Source organism: Halichoeres trimaculatus, unplaced genomic scaffold (assembly GCF_033239565.1).
Source record: "Halichoeres trimaculatus isolate MK-OKI-2021-1 unplaced genomic scaffold, fHalTri1.1 fHalTri1_scaffold_11, whole genome shotgun sequence".
Classification (NCBI taxonomy): Eukaryota; Metazoa; Chordata; class Actinopteri; order Labriformes; family Labridae; genus Halichoeres; species Halichoeres trimaculatus.
Window position 1 is genome coordinate 27,444,663 of NW_027437189.1, and position 27,340 is coordinate 27,472,002.

General features: G+C 41.4%; 1 protein-coding gene across 11 annotated transcripts in view; it reads left to right on the forward strand.

The window, feature by feature from the left end:
* The window catches only part of agrn (agrin), a 361,340-nt gene that overhangs the window by 201,135 nt on the left and 132,865 nt on the right, over positions 1-27,340 (forward strand). For all 11 annotated transcript variants that reach the window (XM_074681162.1, XM_074681166.1, XM_074681165.1 and 8 more), the window contains one exon: positions 13,273-13,488. In XM_074681162.1, coding sequence (XP_074537263.1) covers positions 13,273-13,488 — 216 coding nt within the window. The remainder of the gene's footprint in view (positions 1-13,272; positions 13,489-27,340) is intronic.

Genomic DNA, 27,340 nt, shown 5'->3' on the forward strand with positions numbered 1-27,340 from the left:
AGTGCACCAAAATCAACACAAACAGCAGTCCTTACAGGCGCTTTAAAATGCACAACTTAAGCAATACAAAAACAGTAACGCAGAGTAATATCTAGAAATATTGTCCAAATGTGTAAAAGTGAATTAATTTTGAAGTCCAAGACAATACTAACAGTCAGACTCTCTCCTAAGATACTATTTGGATCTCACAACACACCTCCTGTCACAGTATCCCAAAGGTGCTACTGAAACAGAAACAGTGAATCCTTCACGCTGAAGCTTTTATGTTTAATGTCGTAAAAGAAAAATAGCCCAGAAGAAATCTTGCCAAAACAACTTCTGTGTGTGTTTACAGAAAGTGTTCTTTTGGGCCACTCGCTGAAAAAACTGATGCAGTTGTTCTCCTTGGGAGGACTGTCTCTAACCACAGAGTAACAGCTTTAACTCTTTCACCTCACTTATTTTCTGTGGGTGTGAAACCACCGGCATACTTACAACAAAGCTGAAAAATAAACTTGCAGACAACAAATATTTCTTTGTACTCTCTGTAGTTCCTGTGTGTTTTTTTTCACACCTAAAGCCAGAGGGACTTCATTAAAATTAAAAAAGAAGCCATAGACAAGGGAGGAGGCTGGAAATAGCAATGACACAGTCTCAGAAGCAACAGTAAGAGCTGGGGATTACAAAGCTGTGTGGACCAACAGCAGATCTTCGCTAATAAGCTGTGACGTCATGTATTTCAACTATGACCTGCTGATTTTAATTCAGAGAGCCCGATAAGGACACTGATCACACTAACAATGCTGCTTTTGAAACACAAAATTGGTTCACATTTGTTGCTTTCAGTACTGAGAAGGAAATTGATTCTGCCTCAATTATGCCACTGCCGTCAGACTGTTTGCAGGCATTGAGGATTTCTAATACCTACTCTATTGAATTCTAGGCACTTTCTCCAACCTCTCATATTTCGCACCGCCTTCTTTTCTTCTTTCTCCCCCTCTCTCTGACAGTATTTCTTGTAATGAAAACTCTCCCTGCATTTGTTTCCTTCCCCTCCCTCCTCTCTCTGTTTCCAACTTTATCTCTCTGAAAAAGCACAGGCTTGTGCGGCCCTGGAGTGTGTGCAGCGAGGAGATGCTGCCGTCTGGTAAATAAGTTCATCCAGCATGTTAGCCAGGTCAGGGCCCAGGCGCTCGGCTGCGAGAGCGTGCACGCTTACATTCAGCCGACGAACGGAGAGAGAGGAATTGATTGCCCCCTTTATGCGAGGGAATGAGAAAATACAGAACCAGCCTACACACAAAGACATACTCACACACTCCAAACCCTCCGTCCTCAAGCAGAGAACCACAGAGAAAATACACTAATGGCTCTTTGCAGTTTGTTTTTGTCAATTTGTTCATTCTGCTGTCGGCCTGATAAGAACAAAAAGAAAAAAAGCAGAACGAAGTAGTTTTCTGCTGAAAATCCTTTTGAAAGAGTTCCCATTCTTCCCCTCCTCCACCCTCTTTTTCTTTTATATAACCGCTTTAAAGAAGTGATTTTCTCATATCGAGCTGGTAAGGTGGGGCGTTGCTTTGTGAGCAGGTGTTTGCTTTATTTCACGCTGGGCCTTCTATGATTGCAGTGAGATCAATAATTGACTGCATTGGTCCCCCGAGGACAACTAACCAGAGATCGATGAAAGCCTTGTAGGGTTGCTTTCTCCCTTCACGTATTTTACCAGGTATAACTGTTGCCCTCCGTTGCTGTGCTTGCTGGTATAAATCACTGCTGGACTGTGGACTCATGGAGTAAATAATCACATCGACGGGTGAAAGAGGAAGTTCCCTGCAACTGCTGATCAATGCCGCTCCAATCAGTCACTGTTCTTTACATTTACACGTCACATTTACAACCACATTTAAACTATATAGTTAACTCAAGATAACAAAGACCAATCTATTAGAACTTTCATATATGATGGAAGCAACATTGTGACAGAGACAAAAACATAAAGTTGCATAACATTAAAAGCGCCTACCAGGTCAAAAAGTGACAAGTATGTATCATGACTGGGTGTAAGAAGGACAATCCAGATAGACTGAGTCTCTCAGAAGTGAAGAGTGAAGAAGATGTATTGCTCTGTGAGAGACTGCTCTGAGTATTCTGCAGAGTAAAATGGCAACGACTCTCTCGATTTCAACATTTCATGATCAAACTAAAAACTAAAAAAGCACTCAAAGACCGCAGACCTCCACCAATCATATAACACTTAAGTCCTACTTTAATGTTGTACTCCCTTTCAGCAGACTGTCTGCTACAATTTGCAGGTTTAGTTGCAGGTTTGTACGATAATTTGTTTCCTGACAGTGTCGAAAATCATGGTGACCCAGTACATATTTCATATTCTGGATCTTAGTATCTAGAAAATTGGCAGGATCTGTATCATTTTTTTACATCTGTCAGAAATTATGGTGACCTTTTATTGAGTTGTTTTGCAAAGCAATCCGCCCATTTATCATGGAGTTATATACATATAAGGTGAAAACGGCCCTATCTCACAATGTTAAAGAATCCTTCAAAAAAAAGTCCTGGATCCAGACGGTGATCCAGATCACTTCCAAAATTTAATCACTTCTTTCTTATCCCATTTTGAACATTTCCTGAAAATTTCATCAAGATCTGTCTGTTACTTTTTGAGTCATGTTTTTCACAGACAGACATAACTCAATCTCTCCCAAAAACATAACCTCCTTAGCGGAGGTCAATATGACGTTTTTAAAGGTTTCCAATCATCCAAGTAATAGTTAATCAAAGATTGATCAGGGGCTGGATTTAGTATAGCTATTTTACATCTACGTTTTCAGGACAAAGGACACTCAGGTTCAGATTTTGGACTGAGCTGTTTTTTTAAGAGAAGAAAAGGAAGCTATCTATGTTCAACCTTAACTTGAACAGAACTGATGGTCCCTAGACACTTCATATCTCTTATTTACATCACAGTACAGGTAAAGCAAGACACTCACCAAGGATCATGTGACCCCAATAAAATCTTCAGGAACACCTCTCTGCTGATGTCCGCATGTGACTCAGTGATAGACTGATGACCTTTAGAGGCGTTTATCTTCTAGCTCTGTCCACTGGTCTGTAAGAACTGATGAAGCCTTTCAGAGAAGAGAGGAGAGATTGAACGTCTTCAAGAACTCTATTTCCTCTCCATTTGCCCTTATCTGATCAAGCTTGGGATGATATTATGAAGCCATGAGAAATCTTTGATAAATGTGATCAGTAGGCTCTCAGACAGCTCTGCATTAAAAACAGACACGACTCTGAGCAGCATATACAGGTTTGGGAGCAACATATGCTGCTGTCCAGACGATGGCCTTGTATATTCTAGGAAGACAATGCCGAAGCACATCTGTATGTACAACAACTGAGCTGGCCTGTCTGCAGCCCTGGCTTGGGAACATTTGGTGAAGCATTAAAAATGCAGCAGAGAGGACCCTGAACTTTGGAGCAGCTGAGATGCTCCCCACAAAACTTCTGCAGAAGAAGAGTTTTTGTGTGACACAGTGATAGATACACTCCTGTCCAAGCTGTTTTGTCACATACAACTATGCACATTATCACTTGTAATATTTGGTATGTATCTTTTGCACTACTTTTAATTAGATATTAAAAATGTGTTTATATTTAACATTAAGTTCCTGTTTTTTACAATATCAAAACACAGGAACAAGCTCAGCAAATAAAACCCAAATATGAGTGTTTATATAAAGATATATAAACCACCTGAGTGCATGACACAAACTTTCCGCTCTCAGCCCGATGAGTTCAGCTTCTCTGAGCCGATTGCATCAATGGCTGTTGCCATAGAAACCGGTCCCCTCACTACGAAGGTCCTCTGGCTCAGCTACAGTGGTAGAGAGGCTAAAGCCCTCTTACACAGAGGAGGAGAGGGAACTAGACGGTGAGAGGAGAGGGCTGTTTAAAGAAGCACATCTGTATTACTTAGCGTCAGCTGCAAAGAAAGGCTCCCTTTATTAGGGAGTAAGTGGAAGATCTCCCCAAGGAGTGCTCCAGCGTAATGAATTTAGACTCATTCAACATTAATGCGATGTCGCTGCGATGCCACCGCGCCGTATCTCCCTCCATCAACTTCCGCTTCCTGATTCCCTGACAGTCAGTAGGTCATTAATCAATGTGGAAGCCACGGTTTGCCGATCTAATCTGATCGTTGGACAATTGGCTCCACCTGAACGCGTTATTCAACACATTTGCCATTTGTGCTTCACTGCACCGGCTGTCCCGGATAATTCAGACGCTGTATTTGTCACCCGTGTAAAGTTCAGGTTTGTTAATTATTCATGCACACCATTCCTTCTCTTCCTTCCTCCTCTTGTCTCCTTTCCTCTGCAGCTAAAGCAAACTGCTGTGAACCAGTTTACGAAGCTGACAGGTATAGAGAGGAGAGGAGAACACTGTTCTTTTCCTGAAGTGGCCATTTTGAGTTTGTCCAGGCGATTCTGTCAAGCCTTATTGGGTCTGGACGCGTTCATGCTTGCCACAACAGTCCATTTCTCCCCTTTTCACTTTGTTTGAAGTAAATGCAACAAGGCGGCCAAACAATGAAACTGATAGAGCATTTCAACACAAACAGGCTCATGGGGACATTTTCTCTGCAGGAGAAGAAACATTCTCACACTAATAGGAACTACTGTTTTGGGACATATGTAGTAAATCTTTGTTGGTCCAGAAATCAGGATTTATCCAGTGGATGTGCTCAAAGGCAGTTTTCTTCTGACGACAGGCTCTGTTTGAAAATGGTGGAAAAGGAAACAATTTTTTTTCTTTTCATTCATTTTTATTTATCAGCAACAAAAAAGACAACAGGACATTTTTGCACCGCTGTATGCCGGTGTATTAGTGCCACATTAAAGAGGGGGTATTCTGCTCGACCATGTTTTGAACTTGGATATAGAGTAACATAACTGGATGTTCAGACGAAACGTGCAGATTTACAGACTCCTACATACTCATATAGAAATTCCTGAATCTCTCCGTAAACCGATCAAAATGTTGTGTTTTAAAAATAAAATGATGTGAGATTTTCTTGAGATCTACGAGACTTGCTGAAACATTGAGGCCATCACATGATGATCCCTGACTGGTTCATGACAAATTGCAAGCATGGGCCTCAAACACCAAGGTTTCTGCCCCCAACAGGTTTTCAGAGTGAAGGCCAATGAGAGGAGAGATTTATGGAGAGGAGAGTCTAAAAGAAATACAAGTTCTCTAAAACAGCAATAAGAGGAAAATAGGAATTTTTGAAGATACACGAGGAACAGTATTAAGCCTTAAAAAAGCACAAGAGTAAAGTCATGATTTCTCATTAATCCAGTCCCAGGAGAAAAATGTGGTGTTAATGTAAGAGTAAAAAGTTGTAGTTTTTCTAGATGAGTGAGATAAAAGTGAAAGTTGGACATTCCTAAGAAAAATAATTGCAAATTAACCTGAATAAACTTATAAATTCATGAGATAAAAGTTGAAAATGGCAAAACTTGAGATATTTATTTTCAAGAAACGTAGTAAGAAGCTTACAAGAGTGAGCACCTGTGTTATGGAGGAATGATTGTTCTCTCACTTGTATCACAGAAAACCATCAAACAGTGAAGTCTGTGCTACGTGTGGGAATGCAGGCTAAGGTTTCCAGTTCTGCCACATTAACATTAAACATGTACCTCTTCCTCCACCGTAGAGGGAATCATTCACTATTTAAAAGCTGGGATTGGATTTGGGAGCAGAGGGATCCTCCATGCTAACTGTGTTGAGTCCACATGGTCAGAAAGGAATCTTTTCTCTGGGAGGAACATGTGCTTTGATCCTCCAAAGAAATGAACTGAATCATCTTAGTCTCACACTGAATTTTAAAGCATCACAACTGGCAATAGAAACGTGGTGAATTGCTTAGAGAACTATGCCAGACTTTCTTTCAACTCTTAAACCATGACATTTCCTCTCAGTGGCTTTAATCACACAGTGTGATCCCTCTCCTTTCATAACCCACTGACGCATTGAGAGCAGTCTTAAGGCCCCCACTCCGTGTCTTATTTAATGGATGAGCCGTCGGAACGCAGGATGAAGTGTTACCTGGACAAGACGTTCGCCTCGACAAGCGCAAACTGGACATGCTGTCTCTTCTCCCCAATGGGATTTTCTTTCTCTCCCTCTGCTCCAAAAAAAGGGAGAAATAGCTTGGCAGTGAAGCTTTTAATGCTGCAGGGATAAAGATTACCTTACACTCTAACATGTACGGGCAAGCATACACCATCACCTGTACACACACACGCTCATGGCACTCAGAAAGAAAGAATTGCAAAGCTTATATTCTTCCTGGAAATGGCTGAAGTTTCAGTGTGCTCGCTGGATGTAAGGATACAAAATCACACACCTTTACCTGCACTTAAGATCTGTTTTTCTGAAAGGTTCCAAAGTGCCTGTAAAGGTGTTTCTAACCGGTCTGAATGATGGATAATGCGCTGCTTTTATGACTTCCTTTTTTCTGTTGCATTTCTGGAACCAAACAGTAAAATGAAATAGAAGTATTAAATTTAAAATTCATCCTCTGAGATATTGCACTGCAGTGTCAATAAAGAGTGTGGTATGAGGACAGGCCAGAGGCTGCTTTCCTGCTGGGACACACCAGCAGAGCAGACTGCTTAGCCCACACAGGATACACAATTTCCATAGCTGCAACACCTCCACTGGTCAAATGAGAGGATAAAATCTCCAAAGGTCATTCTCTTTAGTCCCACTTGTTCTCATTAGGAGCACATCTGTTGTCTGGGAATGTCTGTAAAGATTTTTGTATCTCTGGTAATAAATGAGGGAGAAGCTTTGCTGAAACTTTATACTTCTTTTGCTTTAGGTTCAGAAAAACTTTAGACAAAGAAATGTATTGATTTGGAGCGGTAGACATAACTAATATACAGTGCTTACACTCGGTGTGCTTTAGGAAATCTTTCAAAATGTAGACACCTGTCATAACAATAACAGCACAAAGAAGCCTCAGATGAAATAAATGCTCTGAATTTTAGAGCCACCCTTCTCACTTTCTGCTGGAAAACTGCTGGAGAAAGTCAGAGAAGTGTGGTCTGTACCAAGTAAACCACCCATATAATATAGAGCACTTTTATGTGACGTCATCAACTCGAGATCAACCATGTTGGAGGCACTCTCACAGCATAATGGAATTGATTGTGGCTAGCTAAGCTCAGGATTTCAAGGGAATAATCTGCACAACATTCAATTCTGTTCACAGCATTTCTTGACAGTTTGGTCATATTCTCTGTCTGTAGCATCTTAAAATCACCCTTTCAGCAGACTGTCTGCTACAATTTGGTGTTACCTGCAGGTTTGTATGATAATTTGTAACCTGACAGTGTTGAAAATTATGATGACCCAGTACATATTTCATGTTCTGGATCTTAGTATCCAGAATATTGGCAGGATCTGGATCATACTTTTACATCTGTCAGAAATTATGGTGACCTTGTCTTGTATTGTTTTGTAAAGCAATCCGACCATTTATCCTGGAGATAACACATACGGTGAAAACAGCCCTATCCCACAATGATAAAGAATCCTTTAAAAACATCCTGGATCCAGCTATGATCCAGGATCATCTCCAAAATTGAATCACTTCTTCCTCATTCCACTTCAAACATTTTCTGAAAATGTCATCAAGACCTGTTCGTTAGTTGTTTTTTTTTGTTCACAGACAAACTCTTCCAGAAACATAATCTATTTGGTAGAGGGCACCAATGCCATTAAATAGTATCTAAGTAAAACTCAGTGTGTTTTATATGGCTTTTTAAAGTGCTGGAAAGTGAGCCTCTTCTAAAAGGACATCATTTATTCTGTGGACCCCCTCTCCCATGAGAAATATAGCAGCAACATCTGAGTTTTTAAACTTTTGGATAGAATATGAAGATGCTAACCCCCTTTTATGGGTCTCTCCCTCTTATTAGGTGTAATTCTTTAAAGTATCTATCTCTTGCTGGCCAAGTCCTTCACAGTAAGCTCTAGTGTGCATTTTTCCAAATTTGTCGGCAGGTAAGACGTCTCAAAATCTTATTTTACTTCACCCTTTTTTCTCACCATCTTAATACTCGAGTGCAAAGTTATCAGAATAGAACTGTCCATATGCTAACCATTCCCTAGCTTGTCTTATCATGGTTTGCAGCCATGGTAAACAATTATATTGAAACAGAAGGGAAAAAAGTGCTGTTTTTTTATTCATTTTTGTTTTTCTTCATGTAGTTTAGATGTTAGCAATCCCAGCTGATTACAGTGATATTTGTTATTGTGCTTGTAATTAAGTCAGGGATTCTCTTGCTATAGCTCCACCAGGTAGCCTCCAGCTCGTCTGTAAATATTTTAAAACCCTAAACAGTAAATCAGAAACACAAACTCCACTGCTCTTGTGGGCTCTACCTGTGGGGAAAGTTTAACATCACCTTCCTGAAAGTAACATTTCCTCTCATTTGTTTTCTTTGTAAAGTAATCCTCTCTGTCTTCAGGACACGTCTATCAGATCCTTGTTGTTTTCATCCTGAGGTCTGCTCTCTCAGAGATTACCTTTCAATCAAAGTGGGTCAGGGCCTGAAATTTATTGTTAACAAAGTTTTGTTGTGTCTTTAATCTAAATCTGTCAGGGTGGTGTACCTTTCTTTCCAGCCTCACCACACGAGGCTGTTATATGAACCACCGAGGGTTTCGTTCTGCTCCTCAGAAATCTGGAGTGTCAAATTGTATCTTTTCTCAAGTATCGGTCGGATTTCTCGCTGCAAAGAATTCCCAGTACATTGGGTATGCAGTTTGTACATTCGGTCCAGAGCCTCCACTTGATACCTTCACTTTGACAGAGCGCTCAGCTCTGGTGTCAGTCTTTTGTCAGTCAGCTAACCTCCAGGCTAGAGTGAGATTTTCTTATAGGGAAACATCGCAGAAGAGATGTGGTTACAAACAACGGCTGGCATTCATGATGTCTGTTCTCTCTAGGCGGTGTGTTCACTGTCAGCGTTTACAACCTGTATTTATTATGTTGTTTCTGTGAGAAAACACAATAACACAGGGTGTAAAAAAGCTTTAGATATTTTTACTTCATATTTACTTCTGGTCTCATATAAATGTTTGTGGATGTGCACAGAAAGAAGTCATTAAAAGCTGCTACTTGGGGCTTTTTTGCCTTTTATTAGAAAGAAGGAGAGGTAATGTGAGGGGAGAATAGAGGGGAACATGATCAAATGGTCAAAGCTGGGGGCCGGACCAGCAAGAACTAAAGCCTCTGAACATGGGGTGCACTCCCGAAGCATCCCCCTGATTTATCATAATGTGTGACTGTACTTAAAGATAGTCAACACATCTTTATCGCAATGCATTCCTGCAAAAGTGAAGCCAAAACACCCTTGTGCAACAGGTGCTGGTGTAATGATAAGGTTAGGTTTTTGGAGATAAAATCTTGAATCGGCTGGTAGAGCTCTGCTCTCATTGCACTACTAATCCAGTGGGCAAAGAAGAGTTGAATCCCTTCTTTAGCATTAAATAACAAACTAGAGCTAAATGGAACAAAAAATATATATATATGTTGATTTACAACTTTTCATGCCATTGATGGAAATTTATCTTTGACTCACAGACAGCATTGCACTTTGCAAGGTTTGAGCCCTTACTCATTGGATGCGTTCTTTTTATTTTTGGCATCACTGTTGGTAAGCTCTTGTGTCAAACACCTCTTTACAAACATTATACTTTTGACTAAAAACTAACTAACTTTTGTATAATTGATAGACGTAGTCTCCCTGACGTCACCCGTCTGTTTCAGAAACAGATTTTTGCAGCAAATCAGCTCTAGCGGCCATATTGGAAATTACAGGGCTCTAAGTACAGCAATAAAGCGCCTGCCAGTCATGTGAGCTGAGCTGTGCCTCTGATTGGGCGAACTTGCAATCTTAATATCCTCTAAACTGCAGAGTTAGAAAAAATCACCCCAGTACAGTGTGTGCTGATAGAGGACTCAAGGTTTGTTATTTGCCATTTGTGAATGGACAGACAATCCAGACACATTGGAAAAGACAAAAGATAACAGACATAAAGGATATAGAGATACATACAAAAGATCGAAATAGGGAATATAGAAAGTTTTAAAATAGAGAATATAAAAACTTTAAATAAAGAACATGAAACAGTTTAAATAAAGAATATACAAAAATAAAAAACACTTAAGTACAAAAACAACACTGTAAACAGAGTAGAAAGAGGATATAGAGAATATTGCACTTATTGAGGGATATGTACTTCACAGTCAGATTATCTCACACAGAAACAAGTTTTCACCGACAGGGTCATGCACATTTCCAGTAGAGCTGCACGATTTGGGGAAAAGGTGCGATTTGCGATTAGGTGGAAAATATTGCGATTGCAATTGTGCTTGCGATTTAATAAAAAAGGTTGTGTCATGATGAGTCTACAGATTTGCTTGGTTATCATGGAGAAGAATCTGAATTGCATGTGCTGACATTGCGATTGCGATTGCGATATCCTCTTTTGCGATTACGTAATTGCATGTGCTGACATTGCGATTGCGATTGCGATTGCGATAATCGTGCAGCCCTAATTTCCAGTGGATATAATAATATTATCAGCAGCTGAGAAATTGGCGATTTTGACAAGTGACGTTCTTTGAACCAGGCTGTGCTTTAACAACGGCTATTGTGGCTTGGTGGGTACTTCCTGAGCCAGACTGAAGTGGACGCTCAGGAAACAGCAGGTTTTAGCACTTCCGCTTTGTCTCATACTCTCAGACCGGAGGTTGCCACCTGCTTCAATCAGTCCCTCCTTGGAAAAGTTTCACACCCTCATGTTCAGGAGAATACAGACATCAACAGTCCCCACACTCTTCTCACGCATTTACACGTATGCGTCTATTTATGTCCTCCACAAAATTTACACTGCTACCAGCAATAAATCTGCTTACTTTTACCTTTCTTACAGATTTCTGTCATCCCACACTTTTGTGATTGTAGCCACAGTCATAAGAACAGAGCGCAGAGTTTTTTCTGATCTACTCATGACGACGAAAAAGCATAAAGAGGAAACAAAGCCTGCCAGTAGTGAGGTTATATGTTTTGGGTTTCAGTTCCATTCATATGAGATATTTTTAAACTTAAAGTCTTTTTATTTCCTTATTTCCCTTACAGGATAAAGCAGAGGTTATACATATGCTTCTCTGAACCACGGCTGATACATTAAAGGATCATTGTGTTGTTTTTGCTCCTGTCACACCATCAGACACCCTCCTCTCCCTTCTGCACATCTGACACAGTTCGATTGAATTTCACCTCTTGTCACTCTTCTCGTATCGCTGCGCATCTGAGCCACTGACAAACACAAACACACACTCACATGTGAACGCATACACACGCATACGAACACCAGTACAGACGAGGCACGCGGTGTGAAGTGATAGCAGAGCAGCGGGCCGGTCATGACAAGGCCTCCACGCTCGCATCTGGCTGCATGTGTGTGAGTGTGTGAGAGACACCTAATGCCTACACCTCCCAGACACACACACACAGGCTGTCAGGAATACAGATGCATTCATGGATAGGACACACACACACACACACACACACACACACACCAGCACACACACACGCACACACACTTCTTTTCCCCCTGGTACAAAGGAGAGTGAGCTCAGGTAGCTGTCAGGCGCTCTCCCACAGGGAACAGTGGGCAAGTCAAAAACAGCCTTCTCGCCTGTCACTCCCCCCCTTACACACACGCATACACATACACATACACACACATACGCATACACACTCACACTCTTTTTCTCTTTCTCAGAATCACACTGCGCATCAGTGTGAAGAGAGCGACAGGATGAGATGCCTCGGGCAGATTCTGGACCAGTCGTCTAAGCTGGACACAATGACTCTGTGTGTGTGTGTGTGTGTGTGTCGTGTCTGTCCGTCCATCCACTACAGAAAAAAGCCAGCGAGTCATGGTGGTCATGCTGCCTTGCATTTAGTCCTGGCCTGGAAGCAAGCGATAAGAAATAGCAGTGTTGTGGTGTGTGTGTGTGTGTGTGTGTGTGTGTGTGTGTGTGTGTGTGTGTGTGTGTGTGTGTGTGTGTGTGTGTGTGTGTGTGTGTGTGTGTGTGTGTGTGTGTGTGTGTGTGTGTGTGTGTAAATGTGAGTGTGTGATATTCATGTCCTCAGCGCTGACACTTCTTGCTCGCACCTTCAGCTAAGAGGACTTCTTTATAGTGGGCTTTAATGTGCTTTCGTGCATTGATTTAGGATCAGGTTGGCTACCTGTGGGAGCCTGGCATCTCTTTTTAACCCGCCCCCTCTCCCTCGTGCCGCCTGGTGCTGAGGCAAGGACGTCACGCCAGCTGGCTGCCAAACAGCCCTCAAAGTGGGCGCAGAGCCACAGCAGCTGTAGCTGCCACAACACGGGTCAATTACTCTCTAAGTCGATGCTGTGTACACACAACACGAGCACATACGCACACAGGCGCTCCTTGTTGGCCGCGCGCATTCAGCAGCCTCTCGCAAAGTTTACAGTTTGCTGTTTCACACCTGATCAAAGCCGAGGACTCGGTGGGAAGTTCAGGATCAAAGTCTTAAAAGTTGTTGTTGCTCCACTTGTGCAGCCTTGAAGTGTTTGGCTAACCTTGGTTTGTGTCCGTGCAGCCATGGCTTCTGTTTTTTCTTCTTAGACGTTGGATCATTGATGTTTCAAAGACTGCGGGCTCCTCAGAGCATGAAAACAAACTTGTCCACATAGCTGCTGCCTGCTGCCTGTACATTAATTTTAATGTTGCTGCTGCTTTTAAGGATTTTAACATTGAAGGTTTTCTGCAAAAGGCTCAGTGCGCTCAGCAACAAACTGTGCAGGCTCTGCATGGCTAGACAGATTCTCTCTGAATGAATGGAGAGCATCTGTTTGCTTTACGCCAGGATCACACTTAATCCCTGGTGCATTTGTGTTTCTGAACTGTGTGGAGTTCTGCACCAAGACCCCGATGACTGGCACATATTGAGACGAATCTGTTCAGACATGCCTGTCAGGTGTTTAAATATACATTTTCCTCGCACTCATTCTTTGGAAACTTCTCCTGAGGAATAAAAAGTTTGTGTGTGGTATCGCTGATTCAAACTCGTGCAGCAGTTTGAGCGGCCTCCTTTGAAATGTTTCCACAGGGATCCTAACCTTTCCTCCTTTCCTCTCTTTGTCCTGCAGGCTGCAGAGGGATGCTGTGTGGCTTTGGCGCTGTGTGTGAGCGGGACCCCACAGACCCCACCAAGGGGGAGTGTGTTTGCAAAAGAGTGGAATGTCCTTCCCTGGTTGCTCCGGTCTGCGGCTCGGATTCGTCCACCTACACCAACGAGTGTGAGCTGGAGAAAGCTCAGTGCCACACACAGCGACGCATCAAGGTGCTGCGCAAGGGACCCTGCTGTAAGTAACATTAAAACTCTACCGACTGATCAACAAACTATACTGCTGCACATAAACACACTTATGCTCTCTCATTTGAGTCTATTTTTAAACACAGCTGAGCTGATGCCAAGTGCATTTAGTGCAAAGTAGCTAATGAGGCTTGTCTGCTTTCTCAAGGCAAAGACAGCCAGCCTCTTTTAGATTCATGTGACTGCATATATCTATCTATTCTTCTATCTAAGGCTTTACCTCCATCTAATGTGCAGATCAAATGGTGCAGAAATCTCCATATCAGCCTTATTTGACCTGATTTCCTGAACCTCAACCACAGCTCTCTCCTCATATAGTTAAAAACACACATTTCTAAGAACTCTTTCACCTCAGAAGCACCCTCCTGGTTAGCCACTGGAAAGTTTTTAATGTGACGCTGCAGCAGCAGGGGGTTAGATTTGCATTAGGAGTAATTTAAAATAGCTGCAGTATGGCTGCAGGCCATCGGTAAACTGTAAATACGAAACAGGAATGAGTTTGTACCTCGAAATAGAGATTAAAGTTCACACCAAGAGTAATAAGAGATACTGAAAAACAAAGCTTCCCTTCTTAGACACTCATTAGTGTAGCTGCAAAGTAATCAGTGAGGAAGAATAGCTTCGTATGGCGTTGTGAAGTAATAGTTAAAAACATCTCAAAGTCAAGGGAAACTTATCCGACATGTTCCTGAGGTGAGAGTGTGGTTGTTGATATTTTGCCCGGTGATTGGCCGGTGACCTCCAGGGTGTATCCTGCCTCTTACCCAGTGACAGTTGGGATTTGCTCCAGGGATACAGATAACAGATGGATGGATGTGTTCAATATTCATAGATCAAGGAGAAGGGAGTAAAAGTTTAGCTTTTAAGTTATTTTAGTTTACTCATGCTGACTGGATATAATAAAAGTTGTCCCACTTTTAAAAGAGCAGATGAGAATTCTTCTGTTTGTGTGTATTTATAAGATCACCTCACTCCAAACACACAAACTAGCATCCATCTTCAGAGACTCCTGAAATGACCAGAATTTCTTATGTCTGCAAGTGTTTTTGAAGTATTACCATTAGTAGATACAGTTTTTTTTATCATTTAAGGGATCAAATTGCTGCCTTTGATCCTGGAAAGATCAATCCCAGAAAGTCTACAGAGGCTTCAGCACCTCAGAAACTGTCTGACCCAAGACTGACACCTCCCATTAAACCGCTGTGAAATCTCAATTTTAAAACACTGAGGTGTGGGCTGTATAAACAGATGGAAACCTCACTGAATGTGGAGGGTTTTAACTTGGGACGTGCTTGATCTTGGGGACAAAAAACGGGCACATTATACACACAGAGCTGCACGTCTCAGAGTGTCGCCAAATTGCTCGTTATTGTTGGTAAATGGATTTCCATTACACCCAGTTCTAATACAACAGGCTTTGCCTTCCTATCTTTATCCCCCAAATGCTAAAACATGTCCCCATTTTGTTCAAACTATTGTCTGTCCAATGTGGCTTCACTCCCAGCGCTTAAGCACCACCTGCACCATCACAAACAAAAAAAAATACGTGCCACTTTCTGCCCCCATTGGTGGACATCCAGTGTGTGTTTAACCCCCCTGCCCCTGGTGGGTGCCCATGCTCCTGCTTCACCTCACCTCCTCTCCCCAAAGCAAAAGCCCGTCAAGATCCCAGGCTCTAAGGCGAGCCCAGGATCCCGGCCAAAGCTGCAACATTGCAGCAGCCTCAATAATAACTATAGTGTTTTTGTCAGCGCCGTGCCCGCCTGCCAGTGTGGGCCCGCTGCTAATTCCAGGGCTCTGATTACTGCGCCTGCTTGGACCTGGCACTAATAGCAAGCTTGGTGACTGCTCTCCACTGGCAGAGAGGAAAGAGATATAAAGGACAGAGAGAGGACAGGAGGAACAGAGAGTACAGCCGAGGAGCATCTGGAGAGGGAAGGAGGGATTAACGTTCAAAGAGGAATGAGCTGTGAAACATTTAAGGAACGAGGGGGATGCAAGAGGAGGAGACAGAGGGAGTGATGGAGTGAGCGAACGGGTGAACAGAAAACTGGAGCAGACTTAGCACAGGGAGAGGAAGTATCCAAAGAGCAGTAATGATGACCATCGAAAGCACCGTAATTACCACGGCAACCGCCTAAAAATAAGTAAGAAATGATAATTATGATGATGAAGCTAATGATAGTATTGCTGATAATAGCCACTTGTTCCACACCAGAAAAGAGACTTCGCTCTTATCATGTTACCTCTGATGCCTTCTGTTTCTCTGACTCTCAGATTGAAATAAGCCGCTTTAATTGAGGCTAATTCTAATGTGTTTTTTAGTTGTCAGCTTTTTTCACACAACCCCTGAATGGGACTGCTTTACAAAGAGCACAGAGCTCATGCACTAATGCCTCAGTATCTTTAAGAAGTTATGTTGAAATATTAACGTTGCTGGAAGCGTTTGGTGTTCGTTGCAGCAGTTTGGATATCTTGTGAACTTTTAAAAGAACGCAGTGGAGAAGCATTTTGATCCATAGTTGAATAAAGGCTGAACTCATTCAAGCTGAATTTGACAAAGTAGCATCTCATGGACTTTTCTTGTATTGTCACCAATACAGTCTGTGCTCAGATGTTCAAAATGAAAAGCAAAAATTATAAGAGAATGAACAATGTTAAAGTCGAAGCCAATATGGCTGATAAAATGATGCTTCACTGATTAGCATGACAGATTGAATACAAGGCTGGGTCCTCCTGTTGGTGCAGTTAAAAAGGCTTCATCAGAGTCTGTTCACCAGTCGCCATTTGAGTTCAGATTTAACTGCTTTCATCCACTGCTGGGCATTTTTGGGGCATTTTTGCCTTTATTTGACAGCCGGAGAGAGACAGGAAATCAAATGTCTCACTCCTCCAGATACAGAGTGTAAGAGGCAGAGATGAGGTTGTAGCCAAAACAACTACAAGTCATCCACCTGACGGTCAAATCAGCTACACTCCTGATTATGCTCATTATGCATGGCTCTTTGCTTTCTGTGATAAATACAGATGACATGAGGAAAAGAAATCCCCACTTTAACAGTTTTCATACATAACAAATCAGAATATTGAGTCCAAAGCGTTTTTTTTTTTTAATTATTATTAGTACCAAGATGTAAACATGTTGAATTCTGCTGATAATATTCACACAGCCAAGACACTTACAGTTATTTTGGTCTCATGAGCACATGCACCATTGCTCTACTGATTTTTTGTGTACTAATTTGAGAGACAAACATTAAAACAAATCAGAAATTCATTTGAGAATGCAATGTCCATGAACATAAAGTTTTTACCTTTTATTTTTTTTTGTGCCCAAGCAGGAATTCAACAAAATATCCAGAGTTTTTATATCTTGCACAGACAATACAATTAAAATCTCTCATTAGTTTTGAATTCTGGTGTGAGTTTCTGTCATCACACCAAAACCCTCACAGCTAGAGTTTTTTTATATGAGCAAGAACACAACTTCAGCATTGCTTCTAACTCTAATGAAAACGTAGTGAGACAATAAAATGGCTGGAACAGTTAGAAACATGGATTTTTAGCTGCTACCAGTGAAGACAGGAACATACGGGGGTCTCCATGGCGTTGAGCCTCATTTACACGACAAAAATGCTAAAACAAAGTGAAAACTTCTTCATTTACACAGAAACACTGAGGGACTGAAAACATGCCAAGCATGCCAGGCCTGTAGTTGGCGCTATAACTGATTCAGCAGCACAAGTCCACAGCGATCGTCTACAACATTACGCTTTTACTGTTGTATGCGCTCGCACAAAGCAGAGCATGACCCCAGCGTTTCCACTGAAAACTCCAGCTTACTGTAACACGCCAACAGTGGCAGCAGTGTTCAGAAAAAATCCACTCAGGAGGCCATTTTCAAAAGTTGGTGTTTTCAGTCTGCTAAAACACAGTTTCCGTGCAAACGAGCGACCAAAACGCAACAGTGCTCTTGTGTTTCATCCTAAAACTGTTGTCGTGTACATGGCCTTTTAGAATCCTGAAAAAATTAAGTGCTTATTTCCTCCATATTGGCTTCACTTTTCCTCACAGGAGTTAACCACCTACCATGATTGTAGATGTTCATTAGTAGTTAGAGGATTTTCTTGATTTTTAAAAAGAAACTGATGTGCAAGTGATTAAAACATGCATGTTTTTAGATAGCCATAAGGGGTTGACTTCACTGTTTGCCAAAAATGTGTTAGTCGTATATCTGTCGACCACTAAGTCTAAAGGAAAACTGCAAAGCTCTCGTTTCACTCATGTCCACAGCATACCTGAAAACGAACAGCCTCTGAATCACGGTGGGGATGCAGCAGTGCTCACCTGCCTCTTGTTTTGATGTGTTGAACCATAAAAACAGCTTTTTGCACCAGCTTAACCTAACTGGAGGCTTTAAACAGCAGGTCATAATCCAGTGAGTAATATCATGGTTGATTGTGATGTGGGCACTTTTTTTCCTGGCAAGGCTCAAAGTATTTTATTCTATTAGCTTTGGGCTCAAACTGCTTTTAAAGAGTGAAAATTTGTATTCACTGTCAGGCTGTGGCGGAGCACCTTTAGCTGGCTCTGGAGCTGCACTCACAAAGGTTACAGACACTCTTGATGGCAGCTTTTGTGATCTGCTAAGAGCTCCAACACTTAATCCTAACTTCATATCATAAACTGAAGTCATGAGTGCTTTTAAATGGAAGTCAGACATTAGTTTTTGCCTTAAGGTGACGAATGAGCATTCTCAGACCAAGAAACCTAAATCTGTCTCTGCTCTGCTCATCATTTCTCGACCAGTGTGCGGTTTGTTTTGATTTTCTTTTTCGGCTTTTTGAAGAAATCAGTGCAGGCAGTCACATTCGAGTGCGACTTCTGTCATTTGTAGGTTTATTTACCCTCATTCATGTCAGCAGCCTTGTTGACGGCTCCCACACATGGCAGACACACACAGCAAAATGACTTTTGTTAATAGACAGTATTCAGAAAGAGAGGCAGCCAACCAAAGAATCAAAGAGAGTAGGGGGATGAAAGGTTCAGCCAAGTTGTAAGCTGGGGTTTGAGATAGTACAAAGCTGTTTTTGTGTTTGTGTTATGGCTGAATAGAGGAGCATCTGCAGTTGTTTCTTGAATAAGAGTGCTGTGGGTTAACGTACAGGTGCCAAGGTTCAGGATGCTATAGGTGCCTCAGCTCTCTGCTGTGTGTGTGTGTGTGTGTGCGTGTGAGGAGGAGTGTTAGGAGGTCAGGGCAATCCAACTGACAGGTTCTCATTCGCTCTGTGCCTCCAATAAATCCAGGTGGTACAGAGGGTCTGGACAGGTCGCTGTGGCTTAGAATATGGAGCTGTCGTGGCTAATGGAGGTAGAGAGAGGCAAAGGCGGGAAAGAGGAAGTGCAGAAGACGGTGAAAAAGGAGAGAAAAGCCCGGCGAATGGGAGAGCTTTTAACTTAAGAATAGTGTGGGCGTTTGAATCGGCGCTTTTGTGCAGAGCCTCGTTTGACTCATTCGATTTGAATGGTGGTTTTCATTGGAGTAAGTGAATTGGCCACCGTTCTGAGGAGCCTTCATGTCCAATACAGATCAACTTAGAGTTTTATCTGACTGTGAGGAGTGCAGCCACACAAAACAGATTTTTCTCTCAGATTACACCTCTTTACAGGGACTGGTGCTCTCTGGGGGATGCTGTCGACACAATATACAAACCTGAGGTTCAAGGTGTGTTTTTATGATCACCAGGTGAGGAGGCGTCTCTGACATATCAGGATGTGAACATTTTCAGAGCTCAGGTTGTAAGTGATGAAGAAGAAAATAAATAATCTGACTCTTACAAACGGAGAGGTTGAATTTTAATAGCACCATTTCTCTCCTCCTAATCGAGGCATTTAAAGCTCCTGCGAGACGTTTGGGCTGGTTATGAAACAGGCTGAAATCAACAGTAATGTTTCTGTTTTAGCTACAAAAGCACATGATCCCATAAACAACAAGACTGACCATTCCTTTCTTGTAATTATTTATTACCCATTTACTCTGCTGACAGCCAAATCAACTGACAGATTTTTTTATTTATTGTCTCTACAGCAAGAATTCAGTGGGTAACATGGTAGACTGTTAAAGTATAAAAGGCACATGACTTTTTGTCATCAACATGAAAAGAAATGTCCTCATGGGAGCTTTAAGTGTTTGAAATGATCAACATGCTTGAAAACTTAATGGCCTCTCCTCTCCTGTGCTACAGATGCAACAGTACCATTTTTCAGTGCTTCCTGCCCAAGCATATTGTGATTGTCACCAACACTTTAGTCCTACTTTAATGTTATACTCCCTTTCAGCAGACTGTCTGCTACAATTTGGTGTTAGTTGCAGGTTTGTACAATAATTTGTTACCTGACAGTGTTGAAAATTATGATGACCCAGTACATATTTCATATTCCTGATCTTAGTGTCCAGAATATTGCCAGGATCTGGATTGTACTTTAACATCTGTCAGAAATTATGGTGACCTTGTCTTGTATTGTTTTGAAAAGTAATCTGACCATGTATTGTGGAGTTATAGACACATATGGTGAAAATGGCCCTATCTCCCAATAATAAAGAATCCTTTAAAAAAGTCCTGGATCCGGACGGTGATCCAGATCACCTCCAAAAATTAATCGCTTCTTCTTTATCCCATTTTGAACATTTCCTGAAAATTTCATCAAGATCTGTTCATTACTTTTGAGTTTTGTTGAACACAGACAAACTCTCCCAAAAACATAACCTCCTTGGTGGAGGTAATAATCAAATCTCAAAGTTTTCCAATTTAACATATTTATTCTTTAATGTATAACCTACCAATGCTGTGTTCATGTCCAGCATTGGAATTTGCCTACTCTTCCGCTCCCTCAAAGTCACAAGGATACGTCTAGGTACCTAAACATGGTCCCTTTTGAGTTTACTTGCATTGATACTTGGTACTATAGATGGAATTTGACTGGTAGCCATAAAAGTACCTGATTCGTCACCCATTCCTATCTAAAACAACATCGGAGGTCAGCAACAGAGCATATGTGCAAAATGACCAGACCTGATCTAGGCACAAGTTGAAGAGCTTGACAAAGAGACAAAATGAAATAAAAGAAAGGAAAAAAAAGACTTGATCAGCTTTGTTGGATGATGTTTTGCTAGCAGCACTTTTGGATAACAGTGGTGAGACCCTTTGGCTAATTTAGGGTATGTATATTCAGGAAGAGCCAAAGGGGTGACAGTTCCCTTTTCAAGAGTCACACTGAGTTGTTGAAATCTCTTTTTCAGTAATTAGCTTCTCTGTTGTTGTGTACTGTCATTTTTCTTTGTCTGTTATGTGGCACATTTTTATGGTGGTTGTGTGGAAATTCAACAGCTGATGCATTCACCTGAATCTCCTAATGAGACATTTCAGTTTCCCATGACCTGAGCTGGGGTGCTGAATGACTCAATCACAGTTTGTTGCACCTTTTTTCTCATTTTTCACCTACTACAAATCACTAAGCGTAAGTGTTATGATTTGACACAGTAATCAGTCTTTACTATGATTAAGCAGCTTACTTTGTGACATCTACTTATGATATACTCATGTTTATTGTTTTATTTTGAAAACTGGGAGGCTTTGGTGGTCAGACAGACTTTTTGCTGGCAAAGACAAACTGAAAAGCAATTTCTTTTTAACATAAAAATGCGTTATTCAGTGTTTTAATTAGTTTGTATGAGTGGGCCTGTTTGTTGTGGGAAGCAAAGTCTCCGAATAATTCATCTCCTGATAAAAATGTCCTGAATTATGGAAACTGAAAGGGAGAGTAGAAAAACCACAGATGATCTTATTGCAGAATTGTCTAACATACTGTGCATTCATCAGACAATTTCAGAGATACAGAGTATATGACAGCTGAGAGGAGTGCAGGTATTTGACTTTGACAGGGATCAGTTAGTGAATCATTTGATTTCAGAATGGCGGCCCTACTCTAACAGAGTCTGTAGTCACAGTCACAGGTTTCCATCATAGCCCAGGTTAGCTTAATGTGTTTGAAAGAGAGAAGAAAGACAGACCATTACAGCAGCTAAGCGCAGAGGTAACAGTCTCTCCTCCTGAGGGCCAAACAGAATGACCCTCATGTCGCTGAGGCGTGGGCACTTAGTTGCTCCCAGTGCTCCTCTCTAATATCAACATAACCTTATCCTTAATGGTTCACACCAACTCGACCAGCTCCTTCATTATCTCCCCTTTTTGTTCTCGATGGATAATTCAGAACGGGTGGGTCATATTTCTGACAGTTGAGCGGGCTGGCGGCGGGCAGATAATGGCCTCTGATATTATTGAAATTAAAAGAAGACGCTGCGTTTAAATTGGCCCAGCAGGAGAGTGTGATAACAACACAAGGAGAGAGGGAGGAAAGTGGTCAGTTAAGAAAAGTCGGAAATCAGAGGCAGTGAGAGAGAAACAGCCAGCAGCAGCACTTTCTGGTTCAGCGAGACAAGAGACATTTGGGCATTGTGTGTGTGTGTGTGCAAAGTGTGTGTGCGGCGTGCACACACTACAATCAGCTAGGGAACGTGCACCATGTTGGCTCTCCTAATATTGAACTTGGTGCAGAGTGGTAAATACACTCCCCCTCCCAGAGAGTGCTGCAGAGCTCATCTCGTGTGGTCACTCTTGTGGAACATGAACTTTTCATTCTTTACTTTTTCTTCTTGAAGGACTGCAACAAGTAATGCAAAAAGAGGTGGAGTGTGTGGGGATCTGTGTGTTACTGGAGTTCGAGAGGGTGATCAATGCTGCCATTGATTTTGTGCGTCTGTCTGCATGGGAACGTGTGTGTACTTGAGAGCTGGCCTTAAGCACGACCGCACTGTCGGCTACTCTATCAGCCCACTCTCCTCTCTCTTTCTTTCCCTCTGTGTGCTTTAGAGAGGGTTTTTATCTCTCCAGCACCGACACACTCCTGTGTCCTCACTGTGAAAGGAGAAAGGCATCAGTACTCCACACCTGCTGCTCTGTCTGCTCTAACATACTGCAGGCAGTCAGGCCAAATACAAGGGGGATGTAAACCTCTCCATCTTACACACAACACGCCTGGGACTCTGAACTTATAATCCATATTCAACACTTCAGAGTTGACACACTAGTTCCTTTTTCTGTAAACTTTGCTCAATGTATTTTCACTTACCTGGTAACAATAGCCATCCAAGTTAATATATATCATGTTTAGATTATGTAGGGAGTATAATGAGCCCATCTGCAAACTGTTCAGTGTATCTGGATCTTTTTGAGCCCTCTAATATTTTCCCTCCAGTGAAATGTTTGTATTTGGATTTATTTCTCCTCCCGGCATCTCCAGCGTGATTTGCATTTTATTTTCATTTATTTATTTTTTTGGAAACCTAAAACACTCGGTTAATGTTTGAAAAGATTTCGCTCTTGGCAGTGGCGTGTGGTTCATTAGAAGTATTTTCAAAAATACATACTGGAGTGAAAAAAAACATCTTTGGTATTTTTGTGTGATGACTAATCAGAAAGTTTACTGCTTCCCAGGGTGAACCCTGACTGATTGAAACTGGGAAGAAACTGAGAATATGAAATGAAAAATGTTCCGCTATAAAAGTTTTGTTGGAGTTTGAGAAAGTCCCCTCACTTAGGAAACTTAAGCTCCAACATGTCTCCCTGGCTTTTCTCTCTTGGAAATGTTATGCTTATATTCTAGCATGCATATTTTTTTAGCTGATAATGATGACACCACTGAAATAACCCAATAATATATGTATTATATAGTATTCAAACCTCATCATCTACCTCTATCTCTAAATTTATGGCTCAGATAGAGGCTAATAGTTTCTAATCAACCCATCATTCAGCTTTGTCTGTACCCCTGGAGGCAGCTGGTTTACAGCAGCTTGAGAAAAAGCATACAATCACAGCAATCTATTGATGGTTCATAAAGAAAAAATATGTAACGTTTGACTGAGTAAAATGTTGGAAAAAGGGAGAAATTTATAAAAAGTGAAAGTAAAAGAGATGAATGGACAGTTTTGTGTCTCTGTTGTTAAATGAAGGATGCCCTGAAGCGACTCCTTTTCTAATTGTTTCAACACAATTTTAAATTCTGAATAACGGACGAGTCTAAAGGCAAGAAAAACAACACTCAAAACAAACTCACACAATTTATCTTACAAAGCCAAACAAAAAGTCACAGGATCCACCAACAGAATGTCAGATCAATTTGCAGAGTGTGGTTTAGATTCGCAGAACCAGCACTACCAGCATTCGGTCCTCCAAACAGGTTAAACCTGCCAGGCTGTGCTGCGCTATGAGAAGCTATCTGTGTTTGTTTATATCCAGGTTGTAGAGGATTATTGGAGTTACTGTCCCAATTTAAGGCTGATAGATGTGCCATGGCTTAGACAAAACACAAAACCAGTATTTCAGTCAACAACAAAAGTGGTGAATTTATTCCATTGACTTGTAATTCTGGTGCGACAGGCGAGGTAAACTTCCTGCCATGTTCACACAGAGGTTCACTCCGACTCGCAGACGCTCACCAAGCTGCTGGTGGTGCCAGGGCTAAAAATGGTAATTGACTTTTTAGTGGGAGTTTATTCATTCAGTATTCAAAACGGCCGACACACACTATGGTCTCCTGGGTCAAAGTAGATGTATCCTGGCAGCAATCCTCCTTTTGACTGAATGTATTTGCCAGAGCACATTAGTCTTTATTTGCATGTCTGCAGAGTGAAAGAGGTTTGCATTAGTGAGAAATTAAAGGAGAACTTAAATGGATGAATTGTGAAAAGAGATGCTCACATACAGGTTACTCTCTGAACTGTTTAGATGAGTGTGGAAACATCATGTCCGCCTTGTCCTTCAGTTCACTCTGTTACTAATACCCTTTTGGGAAGATGTATTCCTATCAAATATAACACTTGATCCTGTTCACCTGTTGTTTATCAAAGGCTTTTCTTCCCTGAACTATTGTTGAGAGAAAGGGTTTTTTTTCCCCATGGGAAGCTAAACCCGTCCCTGGCCTGAGCTGTATTTTCTGTCTTTTGTCTGCTGCTGGTCTGTGGTAGTTAAGGTGTCTGGGCCGGGCCGGGTAAAGCCCTGATTTATCCCCTCGCAGGGCGTCCAATGCTGGCTGAGCGGGAAGCTTTCAGGAAATCTCCTCTGAGCAAAAGCCTCATTCTGGAGGCGAGTTGGAGAGTCAGGAATCACAGCCAAACTGCTTTATTTTCCCCTCCACATACAGCCTGCTCCTCAGGCTTCCTCTTCCTCCTCCCACACTCTCTCCTGCTCTCAGGGCCTCCTTTGTTACCTCGGTGACACGCCCGGTTGCCCCTGGTGACCGAGGATTGGTGGTAATAGCTGGAGATGCTGGAGATGACTTTTGGCTTGGCTGGAGCAGATAACGGTGTTCTGCACAGACTTACTGGTGATTATTTATCCACCTCAGCACCTCTCTCCTCCTTTTACTCGGCTTCTTCTTTTATTCTCAGATTTTCCATCGTACCATCTTTCCTTTCACTCTTTTTCTGCTCTGTTGGTCTCCTTTGAAACTGCACAAAAGTTACAACTACTGAAACGCTCCACTAAAGAAAACTTATCAGCAGCTATTTTGATTAAGAAAAGCAACAAAAGTCATATTGAAGCAAAAACTTTGAACTCCTATAAATTATATTTTTAAATTTGAAGTCTGTCTTTCTTTTCTTTGTTGATTTTTGACATCATTTCAAGAGTCTTTGAGTTTTGGTACAACATTTTTAAACCGCAAGATGAATTAAATCACCCTCTTTCAGCTATTTTCTTCCTTTTTCCCTCTGCGGCCTTCATTTTTCTTCATTGTTCATTTTCATTAAATGCCCTTGTATGACGTACTTGTTGAGAGTGAGTGTATTATTTGACAGAGAGCCCGGTCATTGGCTGGTTTTTGGAGAGGCCATCTGGAGAACTGGAACAGACCCTTGAGACGAAGTCATTAAAGTCTTTTTTAAAAACTCCATCCCAGACTCAGACGGTATGAGTTCTCCGTTCTGTTTAGAACAATATCAGCTCTTTACTTTACCAACAGGAAGCCTGAGACCCAAGTGATGTCCCTATGTAGAGGACATCACTTTCAAAACTTTATTAAAAAAACAAAATGGTCTGTAAGTATAAAGCCTGTTGTGCTCTTAAGAGGACATCCTGGGCTTTTCAGTGATCTGTCCTTCCCAAATGGCCACTCAACCAACCCCTGTTTTATTAGCGCAAGAAAAGAAAGATATCAGATTTACACAAAATCTGTGCTTTTAGAGATGAGTGTTGGATGTTTCTTAAAACAAACTTGTTTAAGATGTGTTTTGAAAAGTTTTGTTGCCATACTTTTTTTTTTTATTTAGATTAACTATTTTTCCCAGTGTCCTCCACATTGGACATGGGGACTTGCTACATCTATTTTTTTAATGTGAAATGCAAGGTACACTAGGTGACAGAGGATTGACAAATTGACCTTCAAGAACCCAACAATACACACAAACATGAATACACATACATACATACACACATGCATAGCCCAATCAAAGTTAAGTTTTCAATGTTTTTTTCCAGATTTGATGACATTTATATACCTGGATAGGGAAGTCAAACAAGCTACAACTTTTACAAGCTAACTTTTAGATAGTAAATGATTTTTGTTTTGTTTTATTACATGAAATTCCTGGTTCCCCTTGTAAAACTGTTTAAAAGAAGACAGAAGAAAGAACATTATTCAGTATAAGGAAGTCTTGCTGTCCCCTGCAAAGGACATTCAGTTTATTTATCTATTTTTTATTTTAGCATGACACTTTCAAATAAGAAAACTATGTAATGTAGAAAAATCAAAAATTGTAACCCTTTTTTCTGGGTCTCAGGAGGTTATACTTTAAAGAGACACACACATGTTCTTCCACCTGCCGTACACAGAACTGGGCCCATGATGTACTTTCTCCCAGTGCTCTGAAACACTATGATTTATTTTAATAAATACACATCTTAGTCTGACGTCATTTGAAGAAGCAAATGCTGGGCATTATCCTGCAGACACAGTAATAGTTGTGGAGATAAGTGAGATGCTGTTATCCTCTTATTCAAAGAGTACTGTTGTTGTTGCCAAGTCTTACTGATGGCACTTCTTACAGTCTCACACACCTGCGCCATCAGGTAACAGAGCTCTGTCTCTTCTCTTCTTTAGTCCATTGAGTGTCCTGTAGTCTCTTTTCAGCTTGGTGATATTTTAGTCTTTCAAGCCTGGAGCTGATAGGTGCACTGTGGGTGGAGGAACATGTTTGTTTTGACTGTGAATCATGCAAAAAGTCTTCTGACTGGCGTAAAGTGCATTTTTTGGATACGCTTCCACTAAATAGTTTTTTTTTTCTGTGGAGTTTCATGAAATAAGCTGACTTATGAGTTAGAGCTGACCCTCTCTGCAGCAGGTGATAGACAAACTTCTGTGTCTCTGTAATCTACTTACTTTAGACACACAACTTCCTTCCAACAAACAGACCAAACTTTAAGTCGTCTTTCCATGCCTGTCCTTATGTCCTTATGTCTCCATGACTCCCTCAGTTCACCTCCTTCTCATGTACTCACTGTAAGACCAGACAAAAAGCAACAGTCATAAGCCCTCTGCCTTTCTTTCCTTTTATTTTTTCACGTTCACTCTTTCATTCCCTTCTTTAAAAACTAAACCCCACTTCTTTCTGCAACTCTCAGTGGTAGTATCATGCACAGAGACAGACACAAACGTAGACAGTATTCTAATTTCTCTAGGCTGATTGCAGCACACACACAAGCACACACACACACACACACACA